This window comes from Alosa pseudoharengus, unplaced genomic scaffold, assembly GCF_046254945.1.
Source record: "Alosa pseudoharengus isolate Yale_2024_CS ecotype anadromous, Long Island Sound unplaced genomic scaffold, YU_APseudo_1.1 YU_APseudo_1.1_scf_1, whole genome shotgun sequence".
Classification (NCBI taxonomy): domain Eukaryota; kingdom Metazoa; phylum Chordata; class Actinopteri; order Clupeiformes; family Clupeidae; genus Alosa; species Alosa pseudoharengus.
The window spans coordinates 926,418-941,121 of NW_027468564.1; the positions used below are offsets into that span (position 1 = coordinate 926,418).

General features: G+C 40.5%; 2 protein-coding genes across 2 annotated transcripts in view; both read left to right on the forward strand.

Annotated features, from left to right (window-relative positions):
• Window positions 1–10,054, forward strand: part of LOC143120698 (NACHT, LRR and PYD domains-containing protein 3-like) — a gene marked incomplete at its 3' end in the record, with an annotated part of 33,786 nt that extends 23,732 nt beyond the window's left edge. The window contains exons 9-12 of the mRNA XM_076281395.1: window positions 2,750–2,920; window positions 3,393–3,563; window positions 8,860–9,030; window positions 9,916–10,054. Of these exons, the coding sequence (XP_076137510.1) occupies window positions 2,750–2,920; window positions 3,393–3,563; window positions 8,860–9,030; window positions 9,916–10,054 (652 nt within the window). The remainder of the gene's footprint in view (window positions 1–2,749; window positions 2,921–3,392; window positions 3,564–8,859; window positions 9,031–9,915) is intronic.
• A 1-nt stretch (window position 10,055) lies between these two features.
• LOC143120859 (stonustoxin subunit beta-like) lies at window positions 10,056–14,368 on the forward strand (the record flags this gene model as incomplete). Its single annotated transcript, XM_076281403.1, has 3 exons — window positions 10,056–10,087; window positions 11,557–11,600; window positions 13,039–14,368. Coding segments are annotated over 3 exons (621 nt in total), but the record flags the coding sequence as incomplete, so codon positions are not given.
• Between the last annotated feature and the right edge of the window lie 336 nt (window positions 14,369–14,704).

Below are 14,704 nucleotides of genomic sequence, written 5' to 3' on the forward strand. Positions count from 1 at the left end.
TGACCAAAAATTATACTTTTTGAAAACGAGTTCCAGGTTTTTTTTAAAATTCCGGTTTGCACTTGCTGTGTGGACAGCAATCAACATTGGCGATGAAGACATAGCCCCATTACCTCTGACCCTTAAACCCAGCTGCACTCGACCTGGCACTCATTACAGTATTCCCTGGTAATACTAGTTTTCATACATGACATTAGCCTACCTAGGATTACACTCAGTAAACACCACAATCAACTGCTGTGCTGTGCCAATATCTTATCATGACTTGGTGAACAGTGTTTTCCCTAGGCTATGTGTTTTCCCGATACATTCTACTGTCAGTGACTGATGTGAGATAACTAGTCAAAGGTTATTAGGGCAGTGCCATTTTAGTTTAAATTAATTTGTGCGTAGTGCTGGTGTCTTTCATTTCTTTCACATGTCTCATAACATACTGTAAATAAATGCATTCATAGTCTAGTGAAGTCAGAAATGAACCTGTCTACGTCTCTTAGAAACCATGTTAGCCTACATTAGATGTACACTCAATGTGGATGCACGATTTGATACATGGCAAAAACTATTGCCTTTTAGCAAAGGTAAATGGCATCATAGAAATGTATTATAATGTGGTAAATGAACTTAGTTGAACAGTTAAATTGAAAACTCAGGTTGAATTTCTCACGGAACTGCTTCGGAGAACGCATAAGCTGTATAAAATAGGGAGAATGTTTTTGTGTGAAGCTCTGCACCGCCAGGTACCACATAGGCTACAGGCCTGGCATAGGCATATGCACTACAGTGTTTTCACTCGTTTTCACCTCTTCGTGCAGACGCAAGACTTTTTTTTACCAGTGTGGATAAAGGTGTGAAAGCGGCAAGACATGTGTAGACATAGCCTTAGGCTAAGTCCACTCTTCTGAATCTATTTTGATACAGATTTTCGGAATAATGATAATGTACTTAGGTTTTTTTATTATAGTTATCCGAACATTATTGGAGGAAATGCTTTTTTCAGGCTATGTTTTCGATGGTAACCCTTTGTCAGTCAATCGTGAAAGTAATTAACTGTGTGTATAACTGTTTTGTCGTTGACCATTGGCACCGCCAGCTGTAATCCTGTACTCACTGTGCGTACATTTTTTTCATCGCTTTATCATTCATTCATTCATTCACTATTAGGCCTACAACAATACAAACATCTTGAGTAATGTGTTGATTGAAACATGCTTCGCGAATAAACGATAGCCTGTTTGGGGCTAAAAGAGTGGACTTCTCAGCATAAGGATACATTAGAAGATGATGATTGGTGTAAACCTTGTCAAGACATGATGAGAAATTCTGGTGCTTAAAAACGCCGTTCCATTTGCCTTATTCACCCGGAGGCCAGAACGAGGCTACATGGTACACTTGACATTACACCTCTGTCCAGCAGATGGTGGTGGTAACGCACTCCGTTTGCAAACTGCCAAAAGAAAAAGCTCACCGACAAAGAAGGGTTCGCTGGCCTGTTCTTCTTCAGTAAGTTTTTTTGGCTGGTGCCTGGCCACACGACATCTTCATGAAAATTTACCACATAACCAAGATACATTATTCCCCCTATTATGAAAATGCAAGGTGTAGCAGTGTTTCCTCTAGGATTTTTTTAAGCAGTGGGGGCAGGCCTGTAACCAAGCCACACTACAGGGATCCGGGGACAAGGCCCCTCAAAAGAAATTTAGAATATTTTAACATTTAAATGCATCAATCTGGTGCACTTAAATTCAGAGGTAGATGGAAATATTTCTGTGTCCGCCTCCTTGTTGTCCCTGTCAGGGTTGCCATGGTGTGGACACCTCAAGGCAAGGCAAGATACAATATACCATTGAAGAGTGGGTATGGAATAGTGCAATATCAGTATAGACTTTTAAGATTTAAATATACATATAGTACAAGGCGTTCAGTGCAATGATATTGTGTATTTTGTAATTGTAAAATTGAATTATACATGAGGTAGATGAGCAGAACAGTGTTGATTGACTTTGTTCAGTGTAATGGAAGCTGTCTTTGTGTCGGCTGGTTTTGGCGAGCAGTGCCCTGTATCACCTACCAGGAGGTTGAATAGGATGTGAGGGGTCTGCAGAGATTTTTGCTGCCCTTTTCCTGACCCTGGACCAGTTAAGAAATAGTAAAAAATAGTTTAGGTTATATTTCAGCAGTCCATGAAATTATGCAGAAGCGGTCACCTGCAGCTAGTTAAGTATAAGTATATATACTTTTTTGATCCCGTGAGGGAAATTTGGTCTCTGCATTTAACCCAATCGGTGAATTAGTGAAACACAAACAGCACACAGTGAACACACAGTGAGGTGAAGCACACACTAATCCCGGCGCAGTGAGCTGCCTGCTTCAACGGCAGCACTCGGGGAGCAGTGAGGGGTTATGTGCCAAGGGCACTTCAGCCGTGGCCCACTGGTCAGGGCTCGAACCGGCAACCCTCCGGTTACAAGTCCAGAGTGCTAACCAGTTGGCCACGGTTGAACTAACTGTAATACAACGACCACATACTATATCTTTCTTTTTCAAGACTATCTGGGCCACCCATATCTGGGAAAGGCTATGTGATTTGCATATGTCTTAGGTCACGCTTTTTATCAAGAAATCATTTGCGTCTCATTATTTTTTTTTTCATATTTTTCCAGTAATGTCACTCGGAAGCAGGGCCATGCAGCCGAACATTAAACAAAAGGGATAATCATAATATTTGATGTTTTCTCATGTTGTTATGCAGACTTACTGACTGCAAACTCTCAGAGAGATCCTGTGGAATTGTGGCTTCTGTTCTACAGTCACCAAACTCCCTGATAGAGCTGGACCTAAGTCACAATGTCCTGAGAGATTCTGGAGTTTATCTTCTCTCTAAGGGACTGTCTAGTTCCCACTGCAAACTGCAGACATTAAGGTTGGTGTAAGGCCATGCATTTCCTGATATTTTGTATTTGTTTGTTTCCTTAATTGTTATTATTAGTAATATGCTATGGTGACAGTGAAACAACAATATATGCAAGTTGTTCAGCTGAAGAATTTATACGACATTACAGATAAACCTCAGCCATCATTTACAGATAAGCCGGTACCAGTCAACAAGGGCAATATTGGCTGGTGGCGAAGTTAGGCCAATATATTGTTCAATGCACCCCTACAATTTAGCTACATCATACCTAGCACTACATCGTAGTAAAATCTATCAGGTGTGTGTGCATGTGTGCTTGTGTGCGTACGTGCCTGCCTGTGTGCATGTGTGTGTGTTTGTGGTGTTTGACCAGTGTACACATGAATGATTTCTGCACTGTTGGTGAAATGTCTCTTGATTGTGACTGTGTAAACACTATATCTTCCATTTATTCATGTTATCTTTTGTTGCTCTTATGGAGGCTTGCTGACTGTAAGCTCACAGATAAATTGGGTGAGATTGTGGCATCAGTTCTACGGTCACCAAACTCCCTGCTACAGCTGAACTTCAGTAACAATGACCCGGGGGATTCTGGAGTGCAGCTTCTCTCTAAAGGACTGTCAAGTTCCAACAGCATACTGCAGATATTAAGGTTGGAATAAGGCCATGCACTCATTTCCTGATATTTGTTTTATTTGTTTGTTTGTTTAATTAGGCAAATATTGGCAGACACCGTTGTTAGGACAATATGCCATTCATTAGATCACTACATATACAAGTTATCCACATTACATCTTATTAAAACCTTTTAGATTTGTGTTTGTGTGTGTGTGTGTGTGTGTGTGTGTTCTATGTCATTACAGAAGAATAATGTCTCCTGATTATGTATGTTGACTATTGTTACGGCCGGCTCAAAGGCCGTAACATAAAATGGAGACGGAAATCAGAGTTTATCAAAAATAGAAAAATTTATTTCAATAAATAATCATTCGGATTAATGCCACATTCACACCAGATCCATAGTGTGTACGTTCCATCACAGCTGTGGCATGGTTGTGTGTGTGTTTGTGTCCATCTACGCCTAGCAGACAATGGGGTGTAAATGCTATTGGAGTTGGTGTCTATGTCTGTGTAAGAATAAGCAAAGTGAGACGCGTTGATGCTCTACCTGACTTGGAACCTGATAAGAAATGGTAAACCAAACTCAAAATAAAAAAATTGAGTGATGAGAAAAGTAGAATTTTAATTACAAATGTAAATAAACTATAATATAATCCCCGTCATTATTGTTATAAGCAACACTGTCGTCACAACCACAAATGTAGCCTACATGCGCACAGTTGGGAGATTACTCTCCTCCTCTAGCACATCCTTGTCTTCCTCTTCATCCAGAACCTATCCTACATGTCCATGTGGTCCTTGAGGTCATGTTTGCTAATTATCTGGAGCTCATCAGCAGTTGGCTGCTTCCAACCCAGTTGTGTGTACTTCTCTCCCTCCATCTAAAATAACGCGAGTACAAAACACAAGCCTGATAAAGGTTGTTTAGTTTTATTATAGCCCAGGGCCCAGTCCCCGAAAGCATCTTAAGCCTAAGAGCGTCTTAAAGTCCCTCTTACGAACGTCTTAAGATTTTCCGACTGTTTCCCGAAACCATCGTAGCTTAAGAGCGTCGTGAAAACACTCGTAGATCTACGAGTGCTCCAGAGTTGTCATTACCGGCTAAGAGCGTCTTAACAGTTCTCACTGAGGTCACCAACAGGACATACAGAGGAATTACAACTTAGAATACATAATCCAATTTACGTTCCCATTCTTTATTGTGTTTACCTGTGATGAATCAGATTTTAGCGTGCAAAACAGCATAGCCTACATTTAATGGTCATAATAATGTGATGAAAAGCGGACACAAATGCAATCAAGTTATGAAACGAGACTTTGCCAGAATAGTCTGCCATTATCTTTGCTAAGTGAGGGCTATATTTTATTAGGCCTATAAAGGTACAAGCAGAGAAAGGAACATGTGGTTTAGTCTGTAGGCCTACTGCATCAAAATCTAAGCCTACACATTTCCTCACTTTACTCGACTTCTTTCTTATCTTCAAACGTGTTCTTAAGTGACACAGCCAAAAAGCCTATTGCATGGTGCAACAATCTAATCTTAAATAATTACAATTATTTATGTCTGTGTGTGGTATATAACCTACTTGGGATGCTTACATGCAGATGTCAAAGTGTTTCTATTTTCGTATTGATGTGAATTAATGTGTAGATCCGAAGCTTAAATGGTAGGCCTATAGCTGTGACGTGCAGTCACCTGACATCACTATCAAATCAGAGAATATTTCAGAACTATTAACGTGGACAGCTCCCCTTAAGAGCGTCTTAAAGCAACACCAAAGAGTTTTTTCTACCTTAAAATAATGTTTCCAAAATCGTTTCAGTGGTTCATCAACTCGTAACAGGGTGAACGGCACTTCTGCATTCGCTTCGCGGCCCTCTATCGGCTATAACCGCACTATGTAAGTTTGCCAGATCGGGTAGCGGATCTGTAGTTCGATGGAATGACACATAAGAAACTACAAATGTGACATGCATCTGATGCAACATATTCTACCTTGTCTGTGGACATTGTTATTTCCAAAGCCAGTGCTGGATAAACAAATAGTGCGTGCGACAGAGGAAAAGTTCTTTGGTGTTGCTTTAAGAGCAGTGCACGCGCGTTCACGCTACGAGCATGTTCGGGAAACAGTTGGAAAAACCAAACGAACGATCGTAAGATGAATCGTAGAAAACCCTCTTCAGAGCGTGTCTTCGTCGTTATCGGGAAACTGGGCCCAGGCCTATCACTTCCACATAGGCCTAATCTTAATCACCACCAACCATAACTCTTTTCACTAAGGTATACTCACTGAAGTTCTCACAGATTGCTTGGAGAGGTAACTTAGTGTCAGAGCTCACTACTAGTGCAGGGCCGGAGTGGGGCCACTTTTCAGCCCGGGAGTTTCAGGCCCAAGACCGGCCCACGTTTTCCATAGTGGCGGAAATTGGATAAATTAAACAACATTTCAGCTCTTACTATCCTGTAGTTTTTATTAGTACCATGGTTCAACAATGTGTAAAGGTTATATAATAATTCACTTAAATTGAGAGTTAACAAAAAATATTCCACTATGGGCCTACCACAAGTTAAGAAAGAAAGAAAGAAAGAAAGAAAGAAAGCCTTTGAAATGTAGTCTATCGCTTCCACAAAGAGGCATATTGAACTAATGTTTAGGCTACATGTTTTTTGCATGGATAGGCTATATTGTTGTTTGGTGATTTAGCCTACTCCTTTACTACACCCTCTTCTGAACAAACAAGGTTCATCATGTAGAATAATAGCTCTTTCTTACAATAAATAACTTTAATTTATCCTCTCTAGGCTACTTGTCCCTCATGGCCTCCTCTTCACTAATTTCGGGCTCATCATTTTCAGTGGTCGACTGATTGATCTGCTGCTCGGCTACAATTTTTACCGCATAGGCCTACACAGATCAAGCTTCAGTTTTGTTATCAATATTTGCATACTGCAAAGTCTATGAAATGGATACAAAAGGCTAATATTTTAAGTAGCCTAATTGAATATGTTGCTTGCGAATAGCTTGACAACGCTACAAACGTCTAATATTAGCCCAATAATTACACTGCTAATAATCATTGCCTATAGGCAATCTCTCTTTATCAGTTGCCACTTTTGTCTGTAATCTGGAAGCTTGGCACATTTAGCAGCATTCTACCTGGCCGTTTCAGTCCCTCCTGGCCTCTTTCTACCATCCATCCTTCCTGACGCTTATGGCTACTGTATAGGCCGGCCGGCTATCCGTATCTGAGAAAACTTTTTGGAAAAGACGGGCTATATGGACCCGCAGCCAACTCTTTTGGGGAGGGGAGAGCTCGCTCACATGGAGCCCAGGCAACGGTGTCATGCACAGAATGCGGAACGTGTAGGCGATAGTCTACTTAGAGAAGATATACTAACGTGGAAAATGTCAATATGTTTTTTCCTCGACCGGCCCAAAAGTGAAGCGGCCCACCGGGAATTCTCCCGATTACCCACCCGGTCCTGACGTAAGTGTCATTCCTTTGGCTAAACCATACATAGCATAGGCTACCAGCTAATTTACAAGCTAACATTGATTCATTAAGGAGATGACAGCCTAATCTAGACAGTGTTTGCACATAACCCACCCAATATTTACGTCAGTCATTTGCAATGTATTATAATTGTGGTTGCTAGGTGTATGTTATACACCTAGTTATGTACCAACCTATGTAATTATATTATATTTTATTATACAAGATTAGGCTACCGTTTCTATCCATTTTCTCCTATCCTTTCCTCTTTCTTATCTCGCACGAGAGATACAGTCAGTTCGTCATGCTTACGTCACTGTTGGGATATATACTGCAGCGCAGCCGTTGAAGTTATTTCTGAAATATTTCAACAAGTGAACCATAGCGAGTACTGTATCTCTGCTGTGCCTCGTTTTGCTGTTGAGACTTTAAGACAATTCCTGAATCTTCTCGCCAGGTAGGCATCTGAACTCGTATTCCTTTCCTTTCAGAACTTTTTAAGTTCTTGGGTTAACCGTTATACTAGAATGAGTTATTTAGGAAAACTGGAGAAAGGACGTTGGCGCTGCTACAGTTGACAGCTCAACTTTTCTGGTAACGTTAAGTTAACGTTAACGATATTGTTATTAAGCTAGCCGACAGTCTAGCTAACCACGGTGTTAACTCTAGACTGGTGAGAAATGTCTTCAATAAGTTAACGTTACCTTTGTAATGAATGTATGTCCACTCGTAAATAAGTTTAAGAGTATTTTTTTTAATAATTTGCTTGACGTTTTTGTTTTTAATGGCAGTGGTTCACCTCTGCATGGTGTCCAATGTTAGTGATTCACATTCTAGTAGAAGCTAGGCATAGAAGCTAGTTCAACAAGAGTAAATCACACAGAGTAACTGTAGGATCTGATGTCTGATGTGCCTCGTTATTTACTCTTCTCGCCAGGCTTTGAGTAGTTAGCTGGAGGGCAGCTGCTAGATCCGCTGATTTTACGTCTGGTGCCCAACGACCCTCCTGCTTTGCTCGAGTCTGTGGGGATCCAACGGCTGCTTTCGCCAACGGCTTGTGTGTCTGCCGCTCGAGCCCCGACTCTATTTGAACGATTTGGTGTTAACATTCCACTGTAACGGTAATTGCTTTGTTACCTTCGTCAAGCCCACGTACAACTCCACTGTACACTTTGCGAGTATTTGCAAACGTTTGCCAAAAACTTATTTGCAAGTGTTCGCCTGCGAATTTCAACCAACGCACCTCTCGGTTCTCAATACAGACAGTGTATAATGTTAGCGGCTACAGAGAGGGAGGGGTTTACAGGGGTTTGCAACAGGATATTGCATTAATCCAATTTAATTAATCCTAACCAAATAACATGGACGATATATTCCGTTTCAATGTGTAAGAATTAAGAAAAATATAAAATGTATTAAGAAAAGAGAGAGAGATAGGGTATGATATTAAAATACCATTTCATTGAACAAGTCTTCCCTAAATCCTAAAATGTATAGGCCTTCATGAGCTCATATCACACAGCACCTGAGCAACTAACCTCTTTGTTAGATAAAGAAAATTAATAAGAATAAATAAAACAATCAATACATATGCTAATTACAATGAATAAATAAATCATTATGAAACAAAATAGATAGCTTCAGCGACAACATCAATACTAAATCAGTGTGAGTGAATTATTTGACCAGCTGAACAGCCGCCGACCCGAGTATGGCGACAGTAGCCATCTGATCTGATGTTGTGTTCTTGATTTTTATTTATGTATCAGGGCACTGTGTAAACACTATATCTTCCATTTATTCATGTTATCTTTTGTTGTGTTCTTATGCAGGCTTGCTGATTGTAAACTCACATATAAATCTTGTGAGATGGTGGCTTCAGTTCTACAGTCACCAAACTCCCTACAAGAGCTGGACTTGAGTGACAATGACCTGGGGGATTCTGGAGCTCAGCTGCTCTCTAAGGGACTGTCCAGTTCCTACTGCAAAATACACACATTAAGGTGGGTGAAGACATATCTTTGTCTTAAAATTCTTCATTAGTTAGAAGAACCATGATGATATAAAAATAAACATTAACTGGTCAACCAAATGAAAAAGCAGCAATTAATATCCCACCTTGTTTATATCATTGTGCAGGTGTCATTCTACTTTTGAGCTTATTTGTGAGTCTTAAAATGTCTGTGAACTGATCAAATCTGTGTCATATTAGTTTATAATGAAGCAATATCGCACAAGTGAGAGTGGGGTTGGTAGCACATATCACCATAGGTTTTATTGGGCCTTGTGCTGCAGGTAATCACAGCCATGGAAATATCTGCTACCAATGGCACTCTGACTTGTACCATATTGCTTTCATACATCAACAGTTCTACTACCAACTAATCATGTTGGAAGACACCAAATTGCTTCTTATGTCCTTTATTTAGATTTTTTTTCCCCCATTCATCCTCCACCCTAAAGTAGTTCCAAATCGTCCAATTTGCAGAGCCTACTCGCTTGTCTATATGTCATTTGCTAAATTGAACATTCACCCTACTCTACTTACTCCATTTTCCCACTCAATAGCTGTCAAATGTGATGTTATGAAATCGCTACTATCTCGCTTTGAATGAATGGAATGTTCACATTGGACAATTCAGAGCAAAAAGCGTGTTTGAGTGGGGATGTCCTGAGATATCGCCACTCTAGGAATGTCTCTTGTCCAATCAATTAATAAATAGTTTATCCAGACATATCTGTTGTAAAATAAACAAATAACTTCAGATTTAAACAGTCACCAGTTGTATGCAGGTAAGAATGAAAAGGACCATCTCTCTCTTTCTCTCTCCCTCCCTTCCTCTCTCTCTTTCCCTCTCCCTCCCTCTCTCTCTCTCTCTCTTTCTCAGGCTCTCTGATTGTCTCATCTCAGAGAAGGGTTGTGGTGTTCTGGCTGCAGCTCTGACTTCAAACCATATAAAAGCGCTGGACTTGAGGCACAACACTCTTGGAGAATCAGGACTGAAGCTGTTATCTGCTAGACTGGAGGATCGATCCCGTCTGTAAACTGGCGATACTTGAGTATGTTTGGACCGTGTGTAGTGGTCTATTTTCAAATATGTATTGTAATAGCTGCTTTACACTGACGTGTATTTGTTATCTCTTTGATGCAGCATCCAATAATGCAAATATTTAGAGGTGTGTTCACATTCACAATCGTAGCTGAATGTGTAGGAACTTTTACAAACAGTTTTCTGTTTTGTCTTGAGTTCTCCATGAACTTTTTTGAACACTCAGGGTGGGTTTCACCAACAAGGATTAAAATAATCTTTGGTGTAGGCCTAATCAAGGATTTGTAGATCCAGGTTTAAATTGAATTTGTTGCACCACTTAATTTTAAGCATGGTTTAACAAATCCACGATTAAAACCTTAACCTGTGATTAAAACCTCGACTGGTGGGTTGTACCAACAAGGATTACGTTTTAACCTGGATTAAATCAAGGTTTGTCCATTAAACCTAGTTTAAAGATAATCAGGTTGCTGCCATGTTAATTGTGCACTTGCAGTTTAAATGTAATCTTATTACAAATTCCTAGTTGAATCTGTACCTCCTTGAAAATTCCTCATCATAAAACTCCATAGGGTTGAGACGGTCTCTTATTTTCCTTTGTGGACTCGATTTTCGTCAATCCATCAAATATATGCAGCCATTTAAGACATTTAAAGCAAGTTTAAAATGAATCCCTAACTGAAATTTAAATCTGAGTTTAAAGCAGTTTAGCAACAGGATTAAAATGAAACCAGGTTTATGTTAACATTTAAACCAAAATTAGGATTTGGTTTAAATGTTTCAAGGATGGTTTAAACGTAAACCTAATTACCTTTAAACTAGGTTTAAAGTTTGGTGCAACCCGATTAATGGATAAAACTTAATCCTTGTTGGCGCAACTCACCCACAGTGGAGCTGGACGAAGAGTTACTGTTAATGTTATGGACCCTCAACACCATTTTTTCTTGTTTTACTCACAAACATTCATCACTATTTGACAAATGTAAAATTTGAACGCCTCTCAGATTCCATGCTGCGAGATTAACAGAAAAACAGGGAGCTGTTTATCTCCATGTTACAAGAAATACTAAAAAAAATACTTTTTTTCTTGTTGTCTGTCAGAGAGGCCATTAATTCTGTATATTGGGACCCCTATGAAGTAGATCAAATTTAACAAAGTTAAATGTCTATAAGGCCTATTATCACTGTGAGTAACCAGTAATGCAACAAACAATCATTAATTTAGGGTTCTCAACATGTGGTCTGTGACTCACAGGTGGGTTGTGAAGGTCTTGCTGGTGTTCCCTGACATATACATTAATGGAGTTTCACTGTTGGAAATTGCATTTGTTATTCAGAGGTAGCCCTCATGTTGCTCACTAACTCTAATCTAAGTGCAGGACAGACAGTGTTGGGGCTTTTTACATCATGATTGTCTCCTTCTGAGAACTAGTTGGACATTGTATGGTACATGTGTGTGACATTTTGTTTTTCTTACAGAACTGGGGCTTCTGTAAGCAGAGCACGGCCACATTTGCTGAGATGTAAGTTTTTTTTGTTTTGTTTATTCAGTATTTGTATATATATAGTATTTATATAGTATTATCATTCACATGCTTGAATGTGTGTGTGGGTATCTAATAGCAGTGTGTGTGACTGTGTTGCTAGGGTGAATAGGAGTGTGTGTGTGTGAGTGTGTCATGTTTTTATGCTTGAATGTGTGAATGGGTGTCTAATAGCAATTTGTGTATTTGTCTTGACATGATGTTTGGTTGTGTTGACATGGTGTGTGTGTGTGTGTGTTGGTAGGTTCAGTAGGGGTGTGTGTGTGTGTGTATGTGTGTGTGTGTGTGTGTTCTCATGTCCTCTTCTCTTGTCTTTCACATGTTTTAAGCATTAGATGTGTATGAGTGTCTAATAGCAATGTTGGTAAGGTGTGTAGGGGAGTGTGTATTTTGTTTGTGTTGACATTGTGTGTGTGTGTGTGTGGGGGTACTAGGGTGTGTGGGAGTGTGTATGTGTTGACACGGTGTGTGTGTGTGTTTGTGTTGACATGGTGTGTGTGTGTGTGTGTAGGTAGGGTGTGTAGGAGTGTGTTTGTGTTGACGTGGTGTGTGTGTGGTGTGTGTGTGTGTGTGTTTGTTTGTGTTTACTGTGTGTGTTGGTAGGAGTGTGTGTCTTTTATTTGTGTTGAAATGGTGTCCGTGTGTGTGTTGGTAGGGTGTTTAGGAGTGTGTGTGTTTGTGTTGACATGGTGGGTGTGTGTGTGGGTACTAGGGTGCAAAGGAGTGTGTATGTGTTGACATGTGTGTGTATGTGTGTGTTGGTAGGGTGTGTAGGAGTGAGGGTGTTTTGTTATGTTGAGTGTGTGTGTGCGTGTGTTTGTGTTGACATGGTGTGTAGGAGTGTGTGTGTGTGTTCTCATGTCTGTCTGTCACATGTTTTAGCATTAGGTGTGTATGGGTGTCTAATAGCAATGTTGGTAGGATGTGTAGGAGTGTGTGTGTTTTGTTTGTGTTGACATGGTGTGTGTGTTGGTAGGGTGTGTAGGAGTGTGTGTATTTTTGTTTGTGTTGACATGGTGTGTGTGTGTATGTGTATGTGTTGGTAGGGTGTGTAGGAGTGTTTGTGTTGACATGGTGTGTGTGTGTTGGTAGAGTGTGTAGGAGTGTGTGTGTGTTTTTGCTTGTGTTGACATGGTGTGTGTGTGTGTGTGTTTGAGTGTGTTAGTAGGGTGAGTAGGAGTGTGTGTGTGTGTTTGTGTTGACATGGTGTGTGTGTGTGTGTGTGTAGGTAGGTAGGGTGTGTAGAAGTGTGTTTGTGTTGACATGGTGTGTGTGTGTGTGTGTGTGTAGGTAGGTAGGGTGTGTAGAAGTGTGTTTGTGTGTTTGTGTTGACATGGTGTGTGTGTGTGTGTGTAGGAGTGTGTTTGTGTTGACGTGTGTGTGTGTTTGTTCTCATGTCCTCTCCTCTTGTCTGCAGATGCCTGTGATCTCACACTGGACCCAAACACAGCAGACAGACGTCTCTCTCTCTCTGAGGGGAACAGAAAGGTGACACGTGTGTTAGAGCAGCAGCCGTATCCTGAACACCCAGAGAGATTTGACTGGTCTCCTCAGGTGTTGTGTAGAGAGGGTCTGACTGGACGCTGCTACTGGGAGGCTGAGAGGAGTGGAGATAATGGAGCTCTTATATCTGTGGCCTATAAAAGCATCGAGAGGAAAGGGAGGAATGATGACGTCATAATGGGACTGAATGCCGAGTCCTGGAGTCTGAGCTGCTACTCTAATCACAGATACTCTGTCTGGCACAATAAGAAACGCACTGACATACCTGCCTCCTCCTCCCGCTCCAGAACAGTAGGAGTTTACCTGGACTGGCCGGCCGGCACTCTGTCCTTCTACAGCGTCTCCACTAACACACTCACCCACCTGCACACGTTCCACTCCACATTCACTGAGCCCCTCTATCCAGGGTTTATGGTTTATTGGTATGACTCCTCAGTGTCCCTGCGCAAGATCACATGAGCTCGTCCTCCAACCGGTACGTCCACATGTCACCCTTTCTCTCTACTCCCCCTCTCTTCTCTTCCCCTCCCTTCTCTTCTTCTCTTCCTCTCTCTCTCTTATCCCTTACTCTCCACCTCTCTCTTTCTGACCCTTCATTTTCTCTGTCTCCTCCCTTTTCCCTCTTCCACTCATTCTCTCTCCCTCATCTCCCCCTCCTCCCTTTCTCTTCTTATCTCTCTTTTTCATCCATCACCTGTTTGCTGCTGTTCCATTTTTAGATTTGTGTGTGTGTGTGTGTAAGAGAGAAACTGTTGTCTATTTTGCAGACTTCATCACCCTCTTTCTACACTTTTCTCTTTCTCTCTTCCCCCTCTTCTCTTCCTTCTCTCTTTCTGTATAAATGAGGCCATTTCACCAACTGCAAAATTAAAACACAAATTCATCAACACAAAACACTCTGTAACATTCCGCAGTAGCCACGTAACCGTAGCAACATCCAACTTAAATTGCAACATTCCGCAGTAACCATGTAACCGTAGCAACATTCATTCTCTGTGGCCCTGGCAGTTGAGCATGCTGCAGGAACACCAGAGTCACACACTCCTGTTCATACACAAGTGTTATGCTATTGAGATTATATTATAGTATTTATTTATATTCATTAGGCTGTTGATTGAATTGACATTGTTGTTTATTATTGTCATTCTCCTTAATGTGGTCTTATCAACTTTTTAAATTGTAAACTGTTAAATTGAATGATTGTATTGTTGTTATGTGTGTCTGCCAAATACCATAGCCATATTGATATCAATGTATAGGCTACTGTTTGGGTGATACTATACAAATGCTGATGTTTTCTTCATATTCTGCGCTTTTCCTAAAATGAATGTCTGGATTATAAGAATGTTTCAGCAACAACATGATGCATTCTGTTCTCTCTAAAGTTATTTGCTGAATTTCTTTGAAAATTATTTACCGGTCTGGGGGTGTCAGTGTTTCTATATTTGTTCACACAGAACTATAAAAAAATGCTTGTTTTTCTAACTTGAAATATGTAAATAAAAATGTGTTTCTGAATTTAAAATTAAAAATTAAAACATGTCTAAATAAAAATTCTGAAAGGACTCGTGATGAACCTG